This window comes from Colius striatus, chromosome 10 (genome assembly GCF_028858725.1).
Source record: "Colius striatus isolate bColStr4 chromosome 10, bColStr4.1.hap1, whole genome shotgun sequence".
Taxonomy (NCBI): domain Eukaryota; kingdom Metazoa; phylum Chordata; class Aves; order Coliiformes; family Coliidae; genus Colius; species Colius striatus.
Window position 1 is genome coordinate 7,975,684 of NC_084768.1, and position 21,814 is coordinate 7,997,497.

At 42.2% G+C, this 21,814-nt stretch overlaps 1 protein-coding gene across 10 annotated transcripts in view; it reads left to right on the top strand.

Annotated features, from left to right (window-relative positions):
* Positions 1-21,814, top strand: part of NFIA (nuclear factor I A) — a 246,063-nt gene that overhangs the window by 173,392 nt on the left and 50,857 nt on the right. For 5 of the 10 annotated variants that reach the window (XM_062003501.1, XM_062003497.1, XM_062003498.1 and 2 more), the window contains exon 6: positions 238-365. In XM_062003501.1, coding sequence (XP_061859485.1) covers positions 238-365 — 128 coding nt within the window. Of the gene's footprint in view, positions 1-237; positions 366-16,394; positions 16,482-17,546; positions 17,586-21,814 lie in introns of all 10 variants that reach the window. The other 5 variants (XM_062003491.1, XM_062003494.1, XM_062003492.1 and 2 more) reach the window with 2 other exon arrangements.

Sequence of the window (21,814 nt, forward strand, 5' to 3'; positions counted from 1 at the left end):
TCTCACTGAAGCTTAGTCATTGGCAACAAGACAAATCAGAAACAAAAAGTGGATGCTGAGAGGTCGGGTGAGCATAGCATGATGACTGTGCAGAACTTCCCCCTTCTCAGGGCCCCAACTCTTACAATTTCCATCACCAAGTTAATCTCAAGCAGGGCTGGCAAGATACCTTCCGACTAAAGTGCCTTAATTCCTTTCCATACATACAGTATTTATTATGTCTTTTTACTTTCTCAGCTCCACAAAACGTCTCAAGTCTGTGGAGGATGAGATGGACAGTCCTGGTGAGGAGCCGTTTTATACAAGCCAAGGGCGCTCTCCAGGAAGTGGCAGCCAGTCAAGTGGATGGCATGAAGTGGAGCCAGGTAAGCCACGGCTTTCAGGAGCCCGAGAACATGATCTCCAGTTGCTCTGTTTTGTTATCAGAATACACTGAATGTTGTATAGAAAAGTGATCAGTTCTGAACATCTTGTAGCTTCTTCTGAGAAAACGTCAGTCTAATGAAAATATTGTAGTGGTTTTATTGCTCCTGCAGCTGTGAATGTTTCTGTAGTGTGTCACTTCTGTATTTTGGCCAAATATCTGAAGTATTTAAATAATGCAGCAAAAGATAGGCTGTCTTTTTGCTGTCAAAACATCCAGATTCAATTCTGGAATAGCGATAATAATGGCTTAGCAAAAAGCAGTACCTGTCTGGGCTGTGCACTACACTTATGCTGTTTAAATATCCCTAAACTTACATGAGGTAGAAGGACTTTTCAAGCATTATACTTGAGCTCACTCAGTAGTGACTTTTCAGAGACTCACAGAAGGAGTTGTTTTGTTAATCTTTAATACCACGAAGTGTGATTGGAGGCTTCACGTCAAAATAGATATCACTGTGTGTTACACTTCATAAGGTTTAGGAAGCAGCTCTTCTGCCTCTTCTCAGTTAATATTTGTGTGTGATCTTCCTTGTTGATCATCTTTTGGATTATGTTATGTTATGCACTTAGCTGTCCATTGATCACGTATCCTGAGATCATCTGGGTGCTTAATACTATTGGGAATGTTCTTGTGGGTCAGTGCAACATGCGTTAAGTGAAGGTAATGCCTCAGTTTTGCTTACAACTGAATGATCAAGCATTTCTTGCCAATAAAAGTAACAGAAGTCTAATTCATTAGATGAAGGCAAGTCATGCTTTCATCTTCAGCCTCCCAGTGTTGGAGAAGACCCTCTAAATGGCCCAAAGGGTCTTTTGCAGTATCTGGGTTTTTTCTCTCTTGTTTGTTTGGATTTAGAATAGTATGGTTTTGATTTGTTTTGAAATGACACATTCTTGTCCAAGGCACTGTGTGTAGTGAACTATATAGCACAGAAAAGTAAATTCAACCCGAACAGCATTAAAATCAGTTCTGTGGGCACTTGGCCAGCCACCTATATCCTTCATCATGTAGGAAACATACCCACAGCTTTCTCTGGAGACCCTGTCAAACAGCTGTCCTTTACAGCATGCCCAGAAAGTCACCAAATTTGGGCTATTCCAGACTGGGAGGGGACTGATTCCCGTGCCTGGGAGCCCTTGGAGGATCCCCTGCCAGCTGCCCTCTCTCTAATGAGGAGGAGCCAGCTTGTGGGCCCTTATTGAGTGCAGATGTGGCACTTTGGCAGGAGGAGAGGATGGACCTGCGGGCAGACAAGTGCCGGGCTCCCTGTGACTGCCTTGCCGCCGCCGTCCCCAGGGCTCTGGTGTTTTCAGTGAGGTGTCCTGCTCAGGAGACACCAGAGGCTGTTTTCTCCATCAGCTTCAGGCTCCAGCTGATGTAAGGCAGAGCTTCACCTTGTACTAAACTAGTCTGCTCACAGAGCGGCAAAAACACAAACAAAAGCTCAGCACCCATTGAAAGGGAGAGGTGACAACCTCCTCTGCAGACACAGATGGCTAAGAGCTGACAGGGTCACTCCTGCTACATCATTGTCAGACTGGGGACTAACTCCCCTGAAAGTTTGGGGTATTCCTTCTTAGTGACAAATGTTCTTCATTTGTGCAACAGCCAGAGGTTGGCTATTAATTTTAATGTCACTTGTGGTGGTTTTCCCCACATGTGGTCATTACCTTTTTCTCATCCAAGTCCTGAATAGATGGTGACACTGAGCTGCTGAGCTGGACAAGAGAAGTACCTAAAGCCTTATGCCTCCAAAGCACCTCCATCACTCTTGGCACTGCTGGGTGCCCATCAAGAAGCAGCACAACTGCCCATGTCAGCCTGCCTGAGGTGCTCAGGAAGGCAAGAGCAAGTCAGAGAAGAGAAGGTTTTTTTCTTCTTCATGACCTTCCTCACTACAGGAAAGTCCCAGATTGTGCTTAGTCTTGCCTGTAAAATGGCAGAAAATCACCTTGCAACATCAGGGATTCAAGCCAGGTACCAACTAGATATAGCTCGGATTCACCAAGCTATCTATCACTGTCACAGCTACGAAGAAAAGAGCTTTTTCCTGCCTGCGTGGGATGCACTTTCAAACCATCTTTATGCTCTCTCCACGCAGCCCCACCTCAATACTTCTGCCGTGGCTTTCCAGCAGCCTGTCCTATGAATTCATTGCCTCAGCTTCTCTGTAAAACAGGGTCACTGCAAGAGCACAGCTGGCAGAAAGATTGCCTAAAGAGCCACAGTTCATCACTAGTGAAGGACAAAACAGTACTGAAGTGTCCTTCCATGGCAGGGCAACAGTGGTATGTCACTGGTACAAAGTGCTCCCCACTGAGGGACACATCCTCCAGTGGTCTGTGCACGGTGTCCTGCTTTACCTCGGAATCACACGTGGGCCTGATATTAACGCCCGGCCCTTTGTGTTCAACATGGGTCCTTTATCTCTGGTGTGAAGTGTTTTATGAGTCTTCAATGAGGCATCTGCCTAGAAAATATGTTGGTCATCTGAAAGCCGTGCAAATGACGTTAACATCTCATATTACCTGGTGGCTTGCTGCAGCGTTCCTCTCTGAGTGAGGAGCTTTGGAGCTTGGACCTGTTTCAGATCCATCCTTTCCGATGTCTCTCCTGTCCAGAAAAAAGGCCTTATCGTTTATTTACTCTGCAGTAAGAATGATTGCACAGTTTTCGTACACAATAATATCTGAGTTTCAGGGTTTTGAGTTTTTTCTCAGCGAAATTCACAGTAGAAACTTAGACTAAAACCATCTTTTTATTTGACTTGGCATTTCTTCCATGTGGTTGATTTTATGCTGCGTGGGATAATGCAGGTATCAACAGTGCAGAATGATACTGCAGTTCAGAAGGCAGGCAGAAGTTTTATCCTGTACTGGCAGAGCAGAATAAGCCAGGTTTCCAAACTCCATAATTAAACTCTGTCCTTTGGGTTACCGGCCAAATGACGGGAGGAGGAAATCAGACCAAGGAAAGGAAGCTTAGACTTGTCTGTGGGATGTCTGTTCTGGCTGGGAAGGAAAGTTTAGAGAGGAGCCAACAGCCAGCCTCCCAGCCCAGTAGGATCCACACCAAAGATAATAATATATCCTTTGGCTTTATTGCCTTTGAGTAGATCGCTTCCTCACAGGAGATTTAGATTTATGCAGAGATAGCTTCTCTGCCTATATGCCTTGACAGGTTTATGGAAGCGAGAGGATGAATATTCTGTCTCTGTGTGTTGCATTTGCTTAATTCTGAGGTGTGCACATGAGAAAAAGTGGGGACTCTAATGCGGGAGCAGATGTGAAGCGCCCGTATCTTTATGCACATGTAGACACAGAGGGAAGTGCTCACGGCACAGAGACCGTGAGGCAAAAGATGTTGCCTGGGACAATGCAGGGAAATCAGGTCTGGGTGAGAGGATGCTTGGAGAAACGTTGCACTTGAAAGAGAGCACAGCATTGAAGAGAAGGGGAAAATGAGAGTTTTAGATCATACAGAAGGGAAAAAGTGTATAGGGAAAGAAAAAAAAAAAGAACAAATGCCAGGAAAACAAAGATTTGACTTCTTAGAAAGGAAATATGAAATGGAGTATGTGAACTGCTCTTAGAGCGCACTCCAGGCACAAGGTTATTTACTGCCAGCCGTGACTAGTTGCTCTACATCTGTCTCCATTTTTTTGTCTCTTGAACAAATTCCCTTTTTGGATACTTTCTTCCTGCTTTGCTTCCCTGTGATTGCCCCTGTAAGTGGTCTTTGGAGGGCAAGCTGTATACTCAGAACATATGTGCAAACTGGCAGGAGAACAGAAGAGGACAGAACCACTCTGTGTGCTATTTAGATTAGGCACTGGATGCTTCCCCTGTGCCTACTCTTGGGGTCTCCGCTGCATGCAGAATACAGGCTGCACCTATTGTCCATCCACAGTCCCTCCTCTGTGCTTTTACATCCTGGGGCTCGGGGCACCCTGATATCTGTCTCATGTGGAGGCTTTGCTGGGTATAGATCCTAAGAGCCTCACCCACCAGGAACAGGACCTTTCCATTCGTGGCATTTCAGACCCATAGTAATGAGCAGAGGACTCAGCCTTATGGTTTTTTACATCTAGATATTCCTTGCAAGCAAGGATATAGCACTCTCCTTATACGTCAAACATGACAGCCAAAGCAAAAACCAACATCAATTCCATGTTCCTTGTACTGTGCTCCTTGAGTTTCGCATCCATTTACCTGCACTCGAAAGCTCCTGGGGAGCTCTCAGGCCTAAAAAGGCTGGAGTCTGCCAGAAAAGATGAATTTCCTTTCACAACAGGAAGGCTTAGGAAGTAAAACAAAGCAGACATGTAGTAAATTACTTCTGCTTTGAAAATACCTCTTGCGGTATCCTCCTTACCATTACTTTATCTCAGCACTTTCAGTACATAACTCGTGTTAGCTGAGAAGAAGGGCAAGAGAGGATAAAGATGAGGTTAGTAAGAAAATAAGGCAACATCACACTGGCTTTGAACTCATGTACAAAGCTGGCCCGTGTTCAGTTCTGTGGCAGCTCTGCTTGTTACGAGAGTAAGCCATAATTACAGGTAAAAGTTCTTCATTTTCATAATAAGAGAAGATCGAGTTAATGTATATCAGTATTCACTTATGCATTTTTTAATGCATTCTCTTGATTCAGTCCAGGAGTAGTGTTTGCATTGTGCTCTGTCAGTCATTTTGTAGTGTAGCATATGGATGGTGCTTGCCAGTTTCACTTCCATTGCATTTCTACATTGTGGCATGGCAAAAAAAACATTTGGGATGCAAATCCTGTTAGTTTATTTACTTAGATCTAGGTGGTACTTGTTTTTCCACGAGTTAGTTTGGTCCCCAGAGGATAGTAATCTCAGGAAAGGTACATGTTTGTACTCTTTGTGCAGGGGACAGTTAGCTCTGCTTCAGTTGTGGTCTTGACCAACTTAGAGCACTGCACCCATTTGCAAAATGGGTAGAGTTCTGTGGTCTTTTTTCCGCTGAAAGACTGGTGGGGCTTTTCGTCCTCCGTGGTCATCTGCCTTCCCTTGCCCCAGCTGCACCCTGGCTGTTCAGCTGCTAGTCACACTGCAGTAGGCTCTTGTGTGTCATCTCAAAAACACAGGAACCAAATGAGACTTCCTGTGCGAAACCCTGAAGGAATTAGTAACCACACTTGCACTGCACGACTGAAAGACGTTTACAATCCCAGGGGCTCATGAAGTTGATAATGTTATATGAACCTGCAGTAAGCTAGAGGGCTCCCTGTTAGGCTGCTGGACACGTCTTTGGTAGTAAAGATGCTATTAAAGTCAGCCTCATGATTGCTCACTGCACCACTCAGCCTGGTGCTGCTTGTTCTCGTGTCACCGTCTATGGGACTCTCTGAAAATAATTTCTGAGCAATTTCTGTGCAGCTGAGGAGCTGAGATCGTATTTTGAAGTACTACCCTTGCAGTGACAGTGACCCCTACCTTAATAGTACCGAGTCTCTCCCCATTGCTGTTATAGATCAGCCCCATGCAGGTGACCAGTCCAAACTCTTGTTTCCATAACCCTTTTCTCAAATCTGTCTCAGGCTTTCTTCTTAGCAAGATTCTCAGCACACAAGAAAACTTCTCCGTATTTACTAAGAAACTTCTATTTGTGTCTTCTGCATCAGAGAGTCATTCAGGCGTAGATCAGATGACCAAAAGAGTTTGTTTTCAAAGTCTGTTTGGAATTATATCTTGGAAATACCAGAGCATGTGGTATAAGAGAGATCCTGGATTATGTTCTTTATGCATTCTTTATGCCCTAAACACAGTTGTTGCCTGACTCTTCCTAGGAGATAAAATATGTATAGTATGTCCCAGCATCAGTGATCTGTCCTAAGGCAAAAGGTGTATGGGCTCATCAAAAGACTTGAGGCCACACACTAACTCAGAGCTCAGAGAAGTTTCCAATGATTGTGCTACAGTGTTGCCAATGATTCAAAGAACTGACTGTAGAAAATATGATGAAAAAACTTGAGAAGCATGTATTATACAAAATAAGGAACAGAAAAATAATCCCTTTTTACTGGGAAAACTTTCAACTTCAGACCTGGAGTATTCAGTACCAAATCATTCTCTGGCTCCACTTCTCAGTGACTTGCTGCAGTGAACAGTTTTCACTGGATTGTAGCTAGACACAGGAATTTTGGGATCTTTATGTATTTCCTTAAGCTGAGCTGTTTGGATACTCAGACCTACTTAAGAAAGACAAAACCAAGGAAACTTCTCTTTTCCTTAGACCAGAGGAGGTCTACGTCCAGGATCTCTGCCAATTATATTTCCTCGTTATTTCCCAGATGTGACATTATCTTGCCTTCCAATTCTCAGTGTGTAAGGAAAGGTCAGACAGCACACTCACAAGGCCATTAAGATTGTACCTGCCTTGTGCAGCAGCTTCATTACATACCTTGACACATCTATCAGCAGGCTCCAGTGTCATTTTTTCCTCCACTGAACTTAATACCTTAAGACAGTGGGAACATTTCGCAACTGAACAAACCTCCAACCCACGACATACTTTGGCTCTGAATGGGAGGTCAGAAACAGATCATGTTTCTCTAGTGGCCAGAACATTTTGGTTTACAGCAGAGAGAATTTCATCAGGCTAATTTGTGCCACTAAGCTTCAGAGATGTCATGAGCAGCGTGGCAGACAAAACCTGTTGCATCTCAGGTTCGTGCAAACTTCCACATCATTTTCTCTGAAAAACTTTTTCCGAGCTTTGTTAGACTGTACCATGACTAGATCTTCTGCTTCCCTTCACCCATGGCCCCATTCCCATTCAGACCTGTACATCATCTCACTTCCAAGGCTTTGTACAGTTTCTGTATTTTTTCCCCACTCTTACAGACTCTCTCAGCATCCCTGTTCTGCCACAGCCAAGAAGCAGAGCATTCTTGGGCCTCTGATATATTCCATGCTTCTGTTACTGGTACATGGAGTTAAACACGGCCCCACGGGCATGCTGCCTCCTAAAGAGCTGGTTCCATGTGAACAGGTAGATGCCTGGAGCCAAGCATGTGATGGGAGCGTACTGCAGGGAATTCCAGCTACTGTAGAATACAGATCTTTTCTTAAATGTCTTTTTGCTTTCATAGAGTCCATGTGTTCCCTTATCCCTGCTTTCTGCATTACAGTATCCCATCAAAACACAAGCTGCCCAGTGGTTTTCAAGAACATAAGATTTTTCTTTTCTTCTAAGAGCAATAACACTTATCAACTTTTACTGAAATACCATATCAGCTCCTTGTCACTGGCAGTCTACAGTTCCTGCCGCTAAAAGTTTAATGCATTTACAGGAGCACTTAGACATCAAGACTTTGATATCACAATCTGTTAGTCACAGGTGCTACATGATAGGTTTGTGTTAGCACATTATAGATCTTTTATCAGATACTGCACAAAATGTGTGTGTTTCTCTGCCAGGCAATCAGAATCAGACTGCTGCATAGTTGATGAGTTACCAGTATAAGTTGTTGTTTATTTTAAACAGAACTTTTCCAGAACTGCACCTTAATGGATAACTTCAACTCTAACTGGCCAAGGCCAGCAAAGATCAAGAACTTAATGTGAGCCAGGAAAAATGCAGCAGGTCAATACTGGTGCTTTGAGCATTGTCAGTCTTTTGCAATAACATTCATCAAGTCAAATGATTACCACCACTCTTTTGTTGTAACAGACATAGTCATTTTGACAGCAGGTTACAACTGGATCAATAGCTCAGCTTTTCTTTGGCAATTTACGTAGTAGCGTGAGACCTGTGACAACACGCCACGCTGATGGCATCGCATCATGGAAGGAAGTTTAGAGGTGGGGAAAGAACTACTGATAGAAAAAGTCAGTGCAGACTGAAAAGTCCTAGATGTTTTCACATCTCTCAGAGGCTCCTTTTTTCCTCCCAGACACTGGGTAACACAATTAACTTGGCCCTGAGATTTGGCCTAAACTGTGCTTTCCATTTTTAACAAAATTAATAATCCCATGCAAGTGTTAGAGCACATGCCTCAGCTTTGCTGTAATCCCCTAAGGAAAACATCCCCTCAGTATTGGTCCTGGAGAAGTCAGTCAGTCGATATTGTGGCTTTGCTTCTTGTATCTAATTCCAGATGTCAGGAAATGCATCGCTTAGAAATGACCATGGAGCTGTAGGAGCTCTGAGTTAAAAACTGCAGAAAGTGTTTCAATTCAGGTATCAAGTGAAAGCTCTGTTTTCAACTGGCCTGGTGCTAGCATTACCCACATATACTATTTTCACTGACCAACGGCCAGGTTAAAAGCAGATCTTCTGTGTACTGTGACAACCGTAAGATCACCTGAGCTACTTCTGGCTCGACACGATTAGCATCATCTGAGTAATTTTTCAGATTGATAGGAAAGACTTAGCACATGGAAGACTGTTCCCTGACAAAAGTTGGACTGATGCCTCTTGGTGACAATGGGATTCCTGTGATGCAGTGGTAGTCCACGGACCTGATGTCTTCAGCCATCCTTGCTGGCTGAGATGTATTCTGCCACCCATTCTGTTTCACATCCACATGTAAAGCAAAGCCAGTGGTGGGGTTTGTGCTTCCCTTTTGACACCAAGTGAGAACTAGAGGGTTCCTTGGTATTGGGACAAAAGCAGACACTTTCTGCATGTTTTCAGAGGTGAGCTCTGAAGGACAGAAGTACCCTCTTTGTATATGTCTGTGTATTTCCTACTGATTTGGAGTCTTTCAAACATGAATCTTTGTGAGCTCCAGACAGATCTCCTCCGATGCAGTTATCCTTGAACATCACCTGATAGCACAGCATGGGACTGTTTAACTGCAAAATGAGATTAAACACACTGAAAGTATTGTACCTGTCTTCCAAAAGTTGAACTAGTTTTCTTGTTTACTTCTGGGACCAATTCAGGATGTTCGAGTCGGATCTATAAACTCTTCTATAGATTAGATCTTGGTTAGGAAATGGACTGCATTCCTTTCATGTGCTGTCTTAGCAGTTGAGATCAGCAGACCCACTTTTTTAATGTGTTTGGGAAGCAGACGCAATATTTTCTCTCCTGTGGTATGCCGCTGGTACAGAGATGTTCAGGCTTATTAATTCTTCAGGACACAAGAAAAGTCTTCATCACCTGTGTAGGCAGTCATGGGAAAGGACCCACTGCAAAGACTGCACTGAACTCTTTGGGGTTTTGTTCTTTTGGAGGCAGATGGAAAATATTAATACTCTTCAGAGCCAATATACAGTGCATATTGAGAGCCAGTAAATGATGCATATTATTGCAAATTCCCATGTACTTCTGTGTTTTATAAAATGGATAACTAAAATACTCACCTAGCCAGATGAGTTCCCCAGAGGATGCACATTTCCAAGGAGAGGACAAACCAAAAACACAGAACAGGACACAAATGAGTGAAATGGAATGGCTAAGTGTTTGATACGAATGGTTTTAGGCTTACTGAGTAAGGACCGTGACCTCCTTTTGCATCAGTCAAGGCAACTGTGAAACTTTGTGAAAGCAGCTCACCACAGAGCAGATGCTGGGCTATCTTAGGTAAATAAATTACCAAAAAATAATAATAAAAAACTCCCCTACACATTTTACAAAGCACAGCTGTGTAAATATTGCATGAGACGGAGGAGAGGGGGAGAGATGTGACATACACCCTTTTTTATGCAGAAGTTCTGTTCTCAACACTCTGTAGTAACATTCCCAGTACAACCATCACTCCACTGTGTAGCACACAGAGTGGCTACTGTACTCCATGCACACATTTTGATCTTTGCTTTAGAGGAGAAGACAGGCTTTATTTTAAAGGAAACATTTTCACCCAAAGTTAAATTGTGCAGTGAGAGGTGTTGGAGGACAAAGAGAAGATGGTACAGGACCGGGAACAGGAAGCAGACCCTATCACACCTCATTTTTTTAGTTCCCTTTCCCACACTGTGTCTGCCACACTGCCTCGAGGTGCTCTCCTGGTTCTGCTCAAGTGAGGTGCAACCCTGAGATCTTAATTTCGTTGAGTTGCATACCTCCTGCAATTTTACTATTCCTCAGCTGCCAGGTACAGCACATTCCAGCCTATAAAAACTCTGAATCTGCCCACAGAGAAGAAAAAAATGACTCTTCCCAGCTAGACTGAAGGCTCACCTAGCTCAGAGTGCTGTCGAGGCTGGTACTGGATACTTAAGAAAAGAATACAACAGCAGGACAGGCATCTAGTGAGACTTTTCGGTCTCATGGATTTTGGCAGCAAACAGCTTGGTTTCATGAGCCAGAGCCTCTGTTCACTTCTTTGTGTTTAACAGCTTTCAGTAGACTTTTCTTTCAGAGATGTGCTCGGATGTTTTTAACCCATTCTTTATTTTCGGCCTCCACAGCATCGTGTGGCAGCAAGTTCCAGTTTTACTCAGTGCTGTGTAAGGAAGAACCACTTCTTTTGTCTGTTGCCTGGTCATTTTGCTTGATCCTCCTTAGTGTTTGGGGGTTTTATTATTGCCAGAAGTCGTGAATAAATCATTCCCTGCTTACTTTCTTTGAAGTTAAATGCTGCCCCAACACTTTGACCGCAGCAGTGAGCGAGCGTAGGAAAGCAGAGAAATCTGTCTAGCAGCCTGTTAGCTCAGGTAACAGTTTGGCTGAGTGGCTGCAAAGCCATCCTATACCTCCAGGAATGTATATGTGCTGTGATAGCAGCTGTGGTGTTCACAAGGTAGCCTGTGACCTTGACCCATAACCCTAGAGCTTACAGCATGAATGCAGTGTTACCCCATGCAGCTGAGCCCCGCTGGAGTGACTGTAAAAGGACACTGCAACCTAAACAAGGGATGCTGTTTAAGTACTCTTGATTTTCTTTCACTTTCCAGCCTCACAAAGTCTTAAAGTACAGCAGTGTCTTCAGCTAGACACAGTTTTATTGTGGTTTCACTGCTGTCTTGCTGAAGGGAGAGAAGGTAATCCATAGCATCCTCCAGCTCTGCTTGCCCACACTGCTCTTGCACAGCCTGCAGCCTTACTCAGACCATCCTTTCTGCTGTTCTCTTACATCAGTGGCTGCTGCTGTTTTTAGTGTGATATACACCAAAAAGCATAACATAAGTGATCCTGTCGCTAAAATTGGCTGGGAAACTATAGGATATTTTATTGTTTTGTGCACAGTCTTCATTTGCCTCACTGGAATTTGCATGTGGATCTTTGAACCTGCAAAAGACGTCAAAGGGAGACGGTACCTGCAGTCCTCATGTCCAAGAGCAGCACTCTTGGAAAGAATGGGACTGTTTTATATCAGCAAGGACTGGAGACAAAGTCTTAGTTTCCACCTGTAGGGGAGAAATGCTTTTTTTTCCTTTCTTTTACAATAAGGATTTACAATCAATGAGCTACAAAAAATATAAATGTATGGCTTATCTTTCTTTGTACTTAGTATAACATCCCATTTTATTACAGCAGCCCACGTTTGTCTCCGGGACTATGATCTGTGATGCAGTACACTAATGCACTCCCTTACTCCAAACAGGAGAAAGCACTTTGGATGTAGTCCAGATTTAACCCCGTCCTAGGGCTTGCTTTTGCTGAGAGCCAAAATACCAGCAAATCAAAGTAAAGCATCATCCCCACCCTCCCTCTGAACTTGGCCTAGGTGTGAGGTGCATCTTGGAAGCAAAGGGTAGTGATCATCCTCACTTACTTCTTCACACCTATACCCCACTCTGCCCTTTCAGTCCTTTCAACCTGCATCTCTTTTTCCATTCCTTGAGTGAAAACCTGCTCGGCCACACCTAACATGAACGTGCTGTGCCAGAAGCTGCTTCTGACTGTCAAAGTACAGGTTTGACATCTGACATGAAAATGATCCGTGAAAAGAGTCCTGTCATCCAGGCAGAATTGCAAATGCTGGCCACTTGGAGATTTTTAAAATTAAAGGATCCTCCAAACAACTGTGTTTCTTATGCAAATCCCTAGCCAAATGGGAACTTGTAAGTGTTAAATAAATTTATTGCTCTCTGTTAAAAAATAATCATCTAGAAACCCAGTAATTTTTGGGGACAGATTTCCAGAGAGCTAAGAGGTCTTACAAACAACATTTCTCCCGTGTCCTGTGAACTGCTGTGCTGTTGTGGTTGTACAGTGCTATTTCTCTACTTCTACAGGATTTTTCTCTTTACTGTTATGTGGAAAACCCTGAATGAAAACTGGGCACTTAATACAGAGTAAACAGTGGCAGCGGCTGAATAGAAACCTAATGTCAAATATACAGCCACTCTGGGAAAGTGAAAATCCATTGCTTGCTCATCTCTTCCAATTGTTGCCTTCTTAAGTCTATTATTCATAAAATTAGCTATTTCAGAATGCATAGAAACATTATTTTTTATATTCATAGCGTCACTTTAAAAAAAATGGTTAAAAATCGATTTGCTGGCCTCTTGGGGAAATGCTGTAATGTTTTTGGCTGTCTCCTACTTTCTGCTGCCAGCTAAAAGTACCATCTGGCTTGTTTAGGGCCCTTTTCCATATCAGGTGCTTCCAAAATTCTCCCCAACCAGAGGATTGTTTCATTGGGTTGCTTTGCCTGCTGAGGCATGTGTCCTGGGCTGGGAATCCTACTGCTTCTGTTCCCTGCCATCTTGCTGATGGTGGTGTGTGTATGTTTGGGCACAGATCTTGCTGCCTCTCTCCCGAGGACATTTGCATCATTGTCAGCTGCACATATTAAATTGATATGCAGGGCTCAGAAACACGTATCCCGTCTTTTGTCCCTTTGTTTGTGCAATTGTTGTGGTTTTAATTCTTCTTTGACACCTGGAATATCACAAAGCTGCTGATAATCTGTTGGCTACTAAGGGAAATGACATTGATAGAAGGATAATGTGTGTCAGACTTATATCTAGATAATTGCAGACACACCCTGCACCCTCGCAGCTCAGGGAATGAATATCCTAAATCCATTATTAATTTGGAGAGTCATATGTGGCGGTTGGCTGCGGTGTCATCCTCCCGCTGCAGGAGTCTCTTGCAAGGGATTTTAAAAGACAATTTGGGTGAATTCTCTGTGTTGCTTCGTCCAGTTGTGCCTAATACGAGTCGATTTTGGTACGTTCTTGCTGCCATTTCGTGGCAGGCATGAGGAGCTGTAACAAAATGGGATTGACATCCTACCTCCTCACCGAAGGAAGCTTCCCATGTGCCATCTCCCGCACAGGCGTAAGGCACCAAGAGGGTGAGAGCTGAGGCACTGAACGTGGTGCCAGTTGATGGTGACTCCTCCTCCTTGGGATTCTTTGTTTTTCCAATTCGCTGTTTTGCTGAGAACTAGAAATCTACCGCTCAAAGGATTTATGAGTAGGTTTGAAGTATTGTAGTTGCTAAGTATAGGCTTTTGATGTGATCATATGGAAAGATGGAGGGTGTTTTGAAATGGATATTGCCGTAAGCTGTCTTGTCCTATTTCTGAACTGATCTGTGCCATACACTGCCGACTTTTCCTGTCCATCCATTAAAAAGTGAATTATGAAGAGTGCTGAGACAAACAGATAGTAGTTTAACCTTGTTAGTAAATATCAGGTAGCCGATATATACTGCTAGAATGTTACATCACAGCCTTTCTCTTCAATATAAGTTTATGAAATTATCTTGTTACTATATAAACTGCCTTCACTGTGTACATTCTTCCAGAGGTTTATTGTTCTCTATGTGTTGGCACAGTAGCATGACTCTGAAGAGTCAGTTCACCATGTGGTGAATTTTAAAGACTTGGGAGATGGCCACGTCTATTTTTCAGCAAAGGAATGAGAGCTTGGGTTGGCTTTTCTCTTTTTCCTAAGGTATTAAAAGTTTCAAGACGTGCTGAAATGAAAAGGAAGTAATAACTAAAGACCAAATGGAAAGTAATGCCTCGGAGTACTGACTTTGTTTGCTTCTTTCCCCCAAAATATTAATATTTTAAGTACAAGTTCACATTTTAAATCAAATAAACCTGTTTGGTGAACTAGCAAGATGCTTGAACTATATCACACATTATTCATTTATTTTTGAGTGAGTGCAATAAAAATTTTACAAGCTGTAATCTTGTTCTTTTAATAGAGGGAAAACTATGCAGAATATGTTGCTTAGAGTATTAGATAAGCTGCAGTGTGTTAATCAAATATTTTCATGATATGAGGGCAGTTGAGAAAACAGTACAATTTTTGCTAATGGCACTGGTAAGTAAACGGATCTATCATTACATTGTCATGAAAAGTGACATTGAGCAGAAACACCCTGCCAATCCCTAGAAGATAAGTATTTAATGTAATTAGACAGACACTGTCTCCTTTGTTGAACGTAGCATTAATCACCCAGAGAAGTCCAACTTTATACGAAATGGCTTTTCCTGATATGTCTTTGTATTAGAAAGCTCCTCACACGGTTTTGTCACAATGATGTATTTGAAGAAATGACTGCTCTAGCTGCACGGTTTTCCTTGTGACACATCTTGCTCTTCTGTGTTTCAGGATATTATGTATTTGTGTTTAGCAATGTTACGTTGTATAGCCGTGTTTCTAAGTCTAGAAACCTCTTTGAACCTCTTTGAAACAGTTAATGCATTATTCCACTTGTGAAATACCAAAGAAATACAAACAGCTTCCATTATGTTCTTCAGCTCTTCCTATGTGGTGTTAGCACGGGTTCATTGTTACGGCACAAGCATAATGTTCCTTGCCTCGAATGCTAGTTCGTAATATCACACAAAACCAGAACTTCTCTCTGTGAAAATCTCATTGTTAAATTGATGAAAAATGTTGCCCCCTTCCAGAATTCATTGGCACTACATTTTTTTTTTTTACTTCTTTTTTTTTCCTTCTCCTCTGTTGCCTGTAATTTGTACTGTGCAGTGCTGTCTGGTTATGAACTGGTATCAACTTGAATCAGTGCACAGCTGTGTCTTCCCACCTTCTCAGTGGTGCAGAGGGCTTTGAAGGGAAAGAATAGGGTTTAGTCAGAGATGACAGCAGACTTCACCGAGTAACAGGTGGAGGTCAAGTCGGTTTATTTGTTGGGATGAACAGAGTGCAGAGATGAAAAATCTTTGCCATAATAAGGTTTAGGAAGAAAATGCTGACTAGTATAAGCTTTGATTCCAGCTGACAGATCCTTTTCTAGTGTTCATTACTTGATTTCACACTTCAGGCAATTTTAAGAGGCTTAAAATTATATTTCTGCTCTCCCCTACAAAACTTTCCGATCACTTTCTAATTTTTGCCTTAAGTAAAGTTGTAGGGACTCCCTAATATATCACTCCTACCTTTAGATTCTTACAAAGTCAATGTGCCAACAAAAATGTGCGGGTGAGCTTTGGTTTTTTTAGACACCTGCTTTTACTGATTCTCTTTATAAACAACGTCAAAATTTCACACGTAGGCACCAATTTGATTAGGAGAGTAAAAATGCATTTAAATAAAAACCTCTCCCCTGAAAAATGGGTAGAAAATAAGCAGGATGTTTAAGAGGTCACCATTCCTGCCTGGCCATACGGGGTTTTTATGTTCCGGGTAGCAGCATTAATGAAGCTTCACCACCCCAGCGTGCTAAGTTTCAATCACCAAGTGCCGGTGAGCCGTGCTCCATCCTGAAAGGGAGGCACAGCAAGACCCTAGATAATCAGAGCAGAACGTCCTGACGTTGTGTGGCAGTGCTGGGACTGTGATGACCTGTCGGCACCGTTGCATATCAATGCAGGATCACAAAGGGATTTCAGAGGGCTGAGCTGTGAGTGTGGAGTCTCCCCCAGGTTAGCCTCCTGCCCTTCCCCTGTGCCAGCTGCTGGGAGGGGAAGGTAGGCGGCTCTCCCTTCCCACCCTTTATCTTCCACTACCACCACCTGCTTCCTACCTGCTGGAGTGGGCAGAATAGGAGTATCTTTAGCCATTTGCTAAAATCTTCCCCCTCAGACTTTCTATTACTTCTGCATTCATTCTTTGCAGGAAGAGGAAACTCACTGGTCAAACCCTTGGACACCAGAATAGTTGCATGCAGTTTCCCAGGGAGCCAGATAGCTCTAAAGCTTCCCAGTGAGTGACAGTTTCTCTCTTCTATTCTTCTGAAACATGTGTTTTACACATATACTGAAAAAATGTTAATATCAATTTACAGCCAGATTCTTGCTTTAAAATATATATATATAGATATATATCTATCTATAAATTCTATAAAATCTATACACTTAGAGCACCTCAGCACACATGTCACTTTTTTACAAAGGAAAAAGTGTTTGGATGCTCTTATACACATAACACCATTGGGCTTGAAAGCTGTTAGCTCGTTCAGAGTTAGTGGCAAGAGCAGTAGACTTGCCAGCACCAAACTGTGAAACCTTTTTTGTGTGACTAGTAGAAATATCATGGGGGTAGAAATAAAAAAAAAAAAAAAAGGGGGGAGGAGGGGGGTGTAAATCTGTGCATTTGGATTCGAGTATCTTCAATACCATGATGTCAACTTTGTCCTAGAAGTCCTTGAATCACAAATCGTTGGAGGCTGGGAGAGTATTTTGGAGAATTACCACTGTATGCTTTCCCTAGTCTTTTACTCTTTTCTAGGCATCGTTAGTTACCACTGTCAGAGAGAGGGTTCTGGGCTAGGTGGATGTCTGTAATCTGATTTGGCATGGCTATTTTTCTGTGTTCCTAAGCTCATGAGATCAAGTTATGTAGAATTATTTCATAATGCCAGAGCAGCAGTTTCTGAGGTTCGACAAAGCTATCTAGCAAAGTGTCTAATAAAAGAAAAATCCTGTCCCATACTGTAGCTTTCTTGGTCCAGTGAAGCAGCATCCTCATGCATACACATCCTGTAAAGTTCCTTCTGATAGCTCCCTCTGTCCCTTCATTTTTGCAAGCTGAAGAGCCATTTCCTTTTTCCAGCTTAATTGAACTTAAACGCACCCATTTTCTGCAATGTGGTATTTTGGTAATTTCACTATTGTCTCGTAAGTTTTCCCTTAAGCAAACTGAAAGCTTCCCCTTTATCACTTCACTGGGCCAAGATTTCACACAGTATCCTGCTTGCTACAAAATATGATAGTGTTCTCTCTCACCTTGTTTCTTTTTTTCTTCTTTTACTTTCTTTTATAAAATCAGGATATCTAAGAAACCCCGAACACCGCGGAGCACTACATGGTGGGTGTGCTTATTCAAACAATGCCAATGCTCTTGTTCTCGGTGCATAGACATTTGTGTTGGTTGGGGAGAGATGTACCAGGTGTCCCTCTCGTGCGGATTCTCCGGAGTCTAGGAAGGAGAGAGCTCGTGGCGAGCGCTTTGCCAGAGTGACAGCACTGGAGGGAGCGCTTACATGTTACCTCTGCCCTTCCCATGCCTGGTTCCATGAAGCTTGCAGGGACTTTTTTCTTCCTCTCTGTCAGCTGTGGTTTAAATTGCTCAGGAGATGTGAGAGGTGTTGGGTGGATGACTCGAGCAGACCTCCAGGTCAGACACGGCTCCTCTGGAAATAGTGCCAAGGCCAAACTGCTGTGCTCTGCCTTCTCTGCAGCGGGAGTGTTTCACTTCTCCCAGGGGGGTTCCTTGTTCCTCCCAGATTCCTAAAGCCATCGAGAAAGGGAAAATTGGTCTCATTTTTTCTGCAATCTGGTATCAGCTGCCTGATCTGTTGGGAAGCAGTTGAAGCCAGTGTGGCCTGGGAGCTGTCGAGCCTTCTGTAGGAGGTGCAGGTTGGCAGTGCCATCCCAGCGGGCGCTCACCATCCTGCAACTGGCACTCCCCAGGAGAAGAGCACAGCAGCTGTATGTCAGACACAAATTCTTTTGTGTGTTACGAAGGAATGAGATGACTGCTCAGTCCTGTGACTGCCAAACCTAGGCAGTCATATGGTAAAAATACCAAGAACCACTGGATAGCAATACATAACAGCTCCATGAGTACACTCTTGACCTGTCAAATTACAAATCCATTTCAGCTTGGTACGATGCACATGAATTCAGTTTGAAACTCTTTCTTTCTTTGGAATAAGGTATAAACTCTTCACCTAAAATTGTGCAGAAAACAGGTGACTTTACAGTACGTGGCAAATTACCTGAACTATTTTCTATCCTGACCACAGCTCTTTTAATTAATTAAAGTGTATGTTCAATGGCAGCGTGTACCAATTAAGTCCTCAAAACCAATATTAACACCAAACTTAGTCTTGTCATCATAAAAGTCATTTAAAAACATGACCATGTAGTAACTGAGGTTACAGGTTGAAAAAATCTGCATATTTACCCATCTCCATCTCAAGTCTGCAGCGTTTAGCAGCTGTCATTGTTATATACAGCCTGGAGAGCCAGTGATCTTCTGATGCCATGCAAATAGGAGCAAATGATTTTTGACAAAACAAGTTGGAAAAGAAAAACAAACCCAAAAAACAACCCGAACCACGAAATTTGACTTCATCCTCTTCATTTACTAAAATTCCCTTTAGTATCACTTGCAATTTAGCATCCATATGCATCTCAGGAAGATATAGTTGAAACATAAATCTATTCTGGGTCTTTTACTTGCAAAAATATCATACCTCAGCTATAATCATATGCAAAGACTTTTTAGAGGGCTTTGTAAATGCCATCCAAATTTATGATGGCATTTTTTGCCTTACAGCTATAGATGTTCCATCCCCAAAGCACCCACATAAAGGTATATTCTCCTATGGATGGCTGCAGTTTGTCCCTGCTGCTATATGTAATCTGCCAAGTATGCTGAAAAACTCTCAGATAACATTTGAAATGAAACAAACGTAGTCATGAATTTCAGACGAGATATCTAAAGACATCATTAGAAATTTCTTTTAATTCTCATTATAATATACAGTTTTACAATGCAAAATGAAACAAACATTAAATAAAAAGGAAAACTGAGCTGTTATCTTGCTCTTTGTTACACTTCTCCTTGAAGTTTTTAAATGCAGAACTCGTGAAATCGTATTTTGGAAGCAATTGGTAATAGGTTGAGTTGTAGTTTATTAGTTAATGAAAGAATCACTTGGGTGACAAAGCAGGAATGAAAGCTGACCTGAGAGGTATAAAACAATTCAGATGGCCCTGCAAGCACAGACACAAAAAGATAAGGTAGTACACTCTACGGGAACGTTGCATCAGACAATTTCAGGCAGATTTTAACGGGGTAGGGTTTGAAAACAACAGTGAAAATGAAAGTGCTCGGTTTTGAAATTCTGTAGGCAAGATTTTTCCGTCAGTATGAGCTGATTTTTCTCCTTTGGAAATGGAACAGATCTCATTTACAAAAGAGAAATTTCAACCTTCTTTTTCCTAAGTGACATCAGAATTTTTATTCTAACTTGAATTATCATTTTTGGCTAAAATTTGCTGAGGAGTCCAAAAGCATTTAAACCCTAAAGCCATTGAATCCATTTAATGCGCCTTTGGCACCTCTCTCTCAGTCCTTTCTGAACATTCTGGTCCTCATTTTAATCAACCTCTTTTTATTAAGTTATTTGGCTCATTTACTTGTATGTGCATTTGCTTTATTTTATTTGGAACATTTCTTTTGTAGTGTCTTGAAAAAGAGTTGTGACATTTCTTTTGGATAGCTTCTTAAGTATCTGGCAGTCACCTATGATGCGATGTTGATGGGTATGGATAGATTAGCTCTGTTTTCCTGATGATCTGTCAGATGTCGAGTTCTGAGGAGACTGGTTGTGTGTGTTGGTGATGCATATGCAGTAGTTTGATAAGTGGATAGAGGGGGAGATTTCTTTCTGATTTTTTTTCCTTCTGTAGAATCACTATTTATTAAGCTGGATTTAGTCTTGTGGAGTGAGGTACTCACTGGCAGGTAGTTAATCAGTGATCGTGGTAACTCAGAATAAGACAGGGGAGCAAGTATCCATTCAGAAGATAGAAACTAAAGAGCACTTCATTAGGATGAGTGAATTTCCATCTGTGTTGTGTTTTGTGTATACTGTAGCAACTAATACAGTAAACTGATGGATGGCAGTGTGATCGTATCTCAGCTGATGACAAAGTTTGTTCAGCAGTGGGTAGAACAGACTTACTGTGACTGACAGTAGCATAGCCTTCAAAATTTCAAGAAGCTTGAAGTTAAGAATTCCCCAGGAAAAAAGAAAGAAAAAGCATCAGATCAGCATTGATACTGATTTCAGTGAAAGTGCTGGAATCATTTGCACAGAAGGATGAAAATTCCTTGAAAAATTCTCCCCATATATCATTTTTGTTCCTTCAACAGCCAACTTGTTTTTCTGCATCATCTGTTTGTTCTGCATGTTGTTGAGTTCATGATCCACCTGGTAATATCTGTGCTTCCACGATTCCTTCTCATAGTGTCCCTTGAGAATGAAGATCCTGACCATGTTTCGTTCATAGCTTTTGTTATGAAATCTCCATCTAGAGCCTAGTGGCAGAGAGCTACTGAGAATATTGGGGTGATTATCCAGTAGTTGTCTGTGGAGATGTATATTAGCTGGTCTACCAATGTGGCTAACTTGAGATGGAGGTATTGTTTAAGATACCTGCAGTCAGAATAATGTTGGTAATTAACCAAGTGAAATTGGATGGATATACAGATATAGATACTGCTGTAGCTTTGAAGGAAAGGGCAATTGTTCTCCTCTCACACTGCTGTGACTCCATCAGAGTTAATCCTGATTTCAGTACCTTTGTTAGTAAGGTGCCTAGATATATGGAAAATAGGTTCACAGCTGTTTATTTGTTCTGGGAAGGATTTGTGCATTTGATTCTCACACATCATTTTCTGGTCCATTTAAATATATAACAGCCTCACACATGACCATTTGAAGATCTTTAGCTGTACTCAAGGAAGACTCTTATGTGGTGCATTTCTAGTACTGGCAAATATAAGGAGGTAGAGGAATTAAAACCATCACAATGCTCCAGTGCCCCTTAGAAGATGAGGAACATGAAGTATTCCCGTGCACTCACTGATTAAACTTGGGCTGGAGGTTTGCGAAGTGCAGAGTTTTGGAAAGTCTTACTGCGGGACTTCAACATCCGGCCAATGGCTCCAGTAACCAGAGTCTCCCAAGGACAAGGATCCCATTTACGCTTGCATTGTGCATTGAGCAGGAGGGTGTGATGCATGATGTGGAATGAACAACATAACTCGTGTGTTTAGGGAAATGCCAAATTAATGAAAATTCAGAAAGCTCTAATGTTGAAAAGGCACACAGATTCCTTGATAGAAATATAATGCTGCTAACAGTTTCAAGATTATTGTTGTCTGAATTTTCTGCTTATTGTGTACTGCAATTGAAATTCTTTTCAACTGAAAAACCAATGTCAAATTAATATTTCCTTTTGGAAAAAAATACGAAAGTACACATCTTGTTCCATTTAGCACCATCATGGTCTTTGATC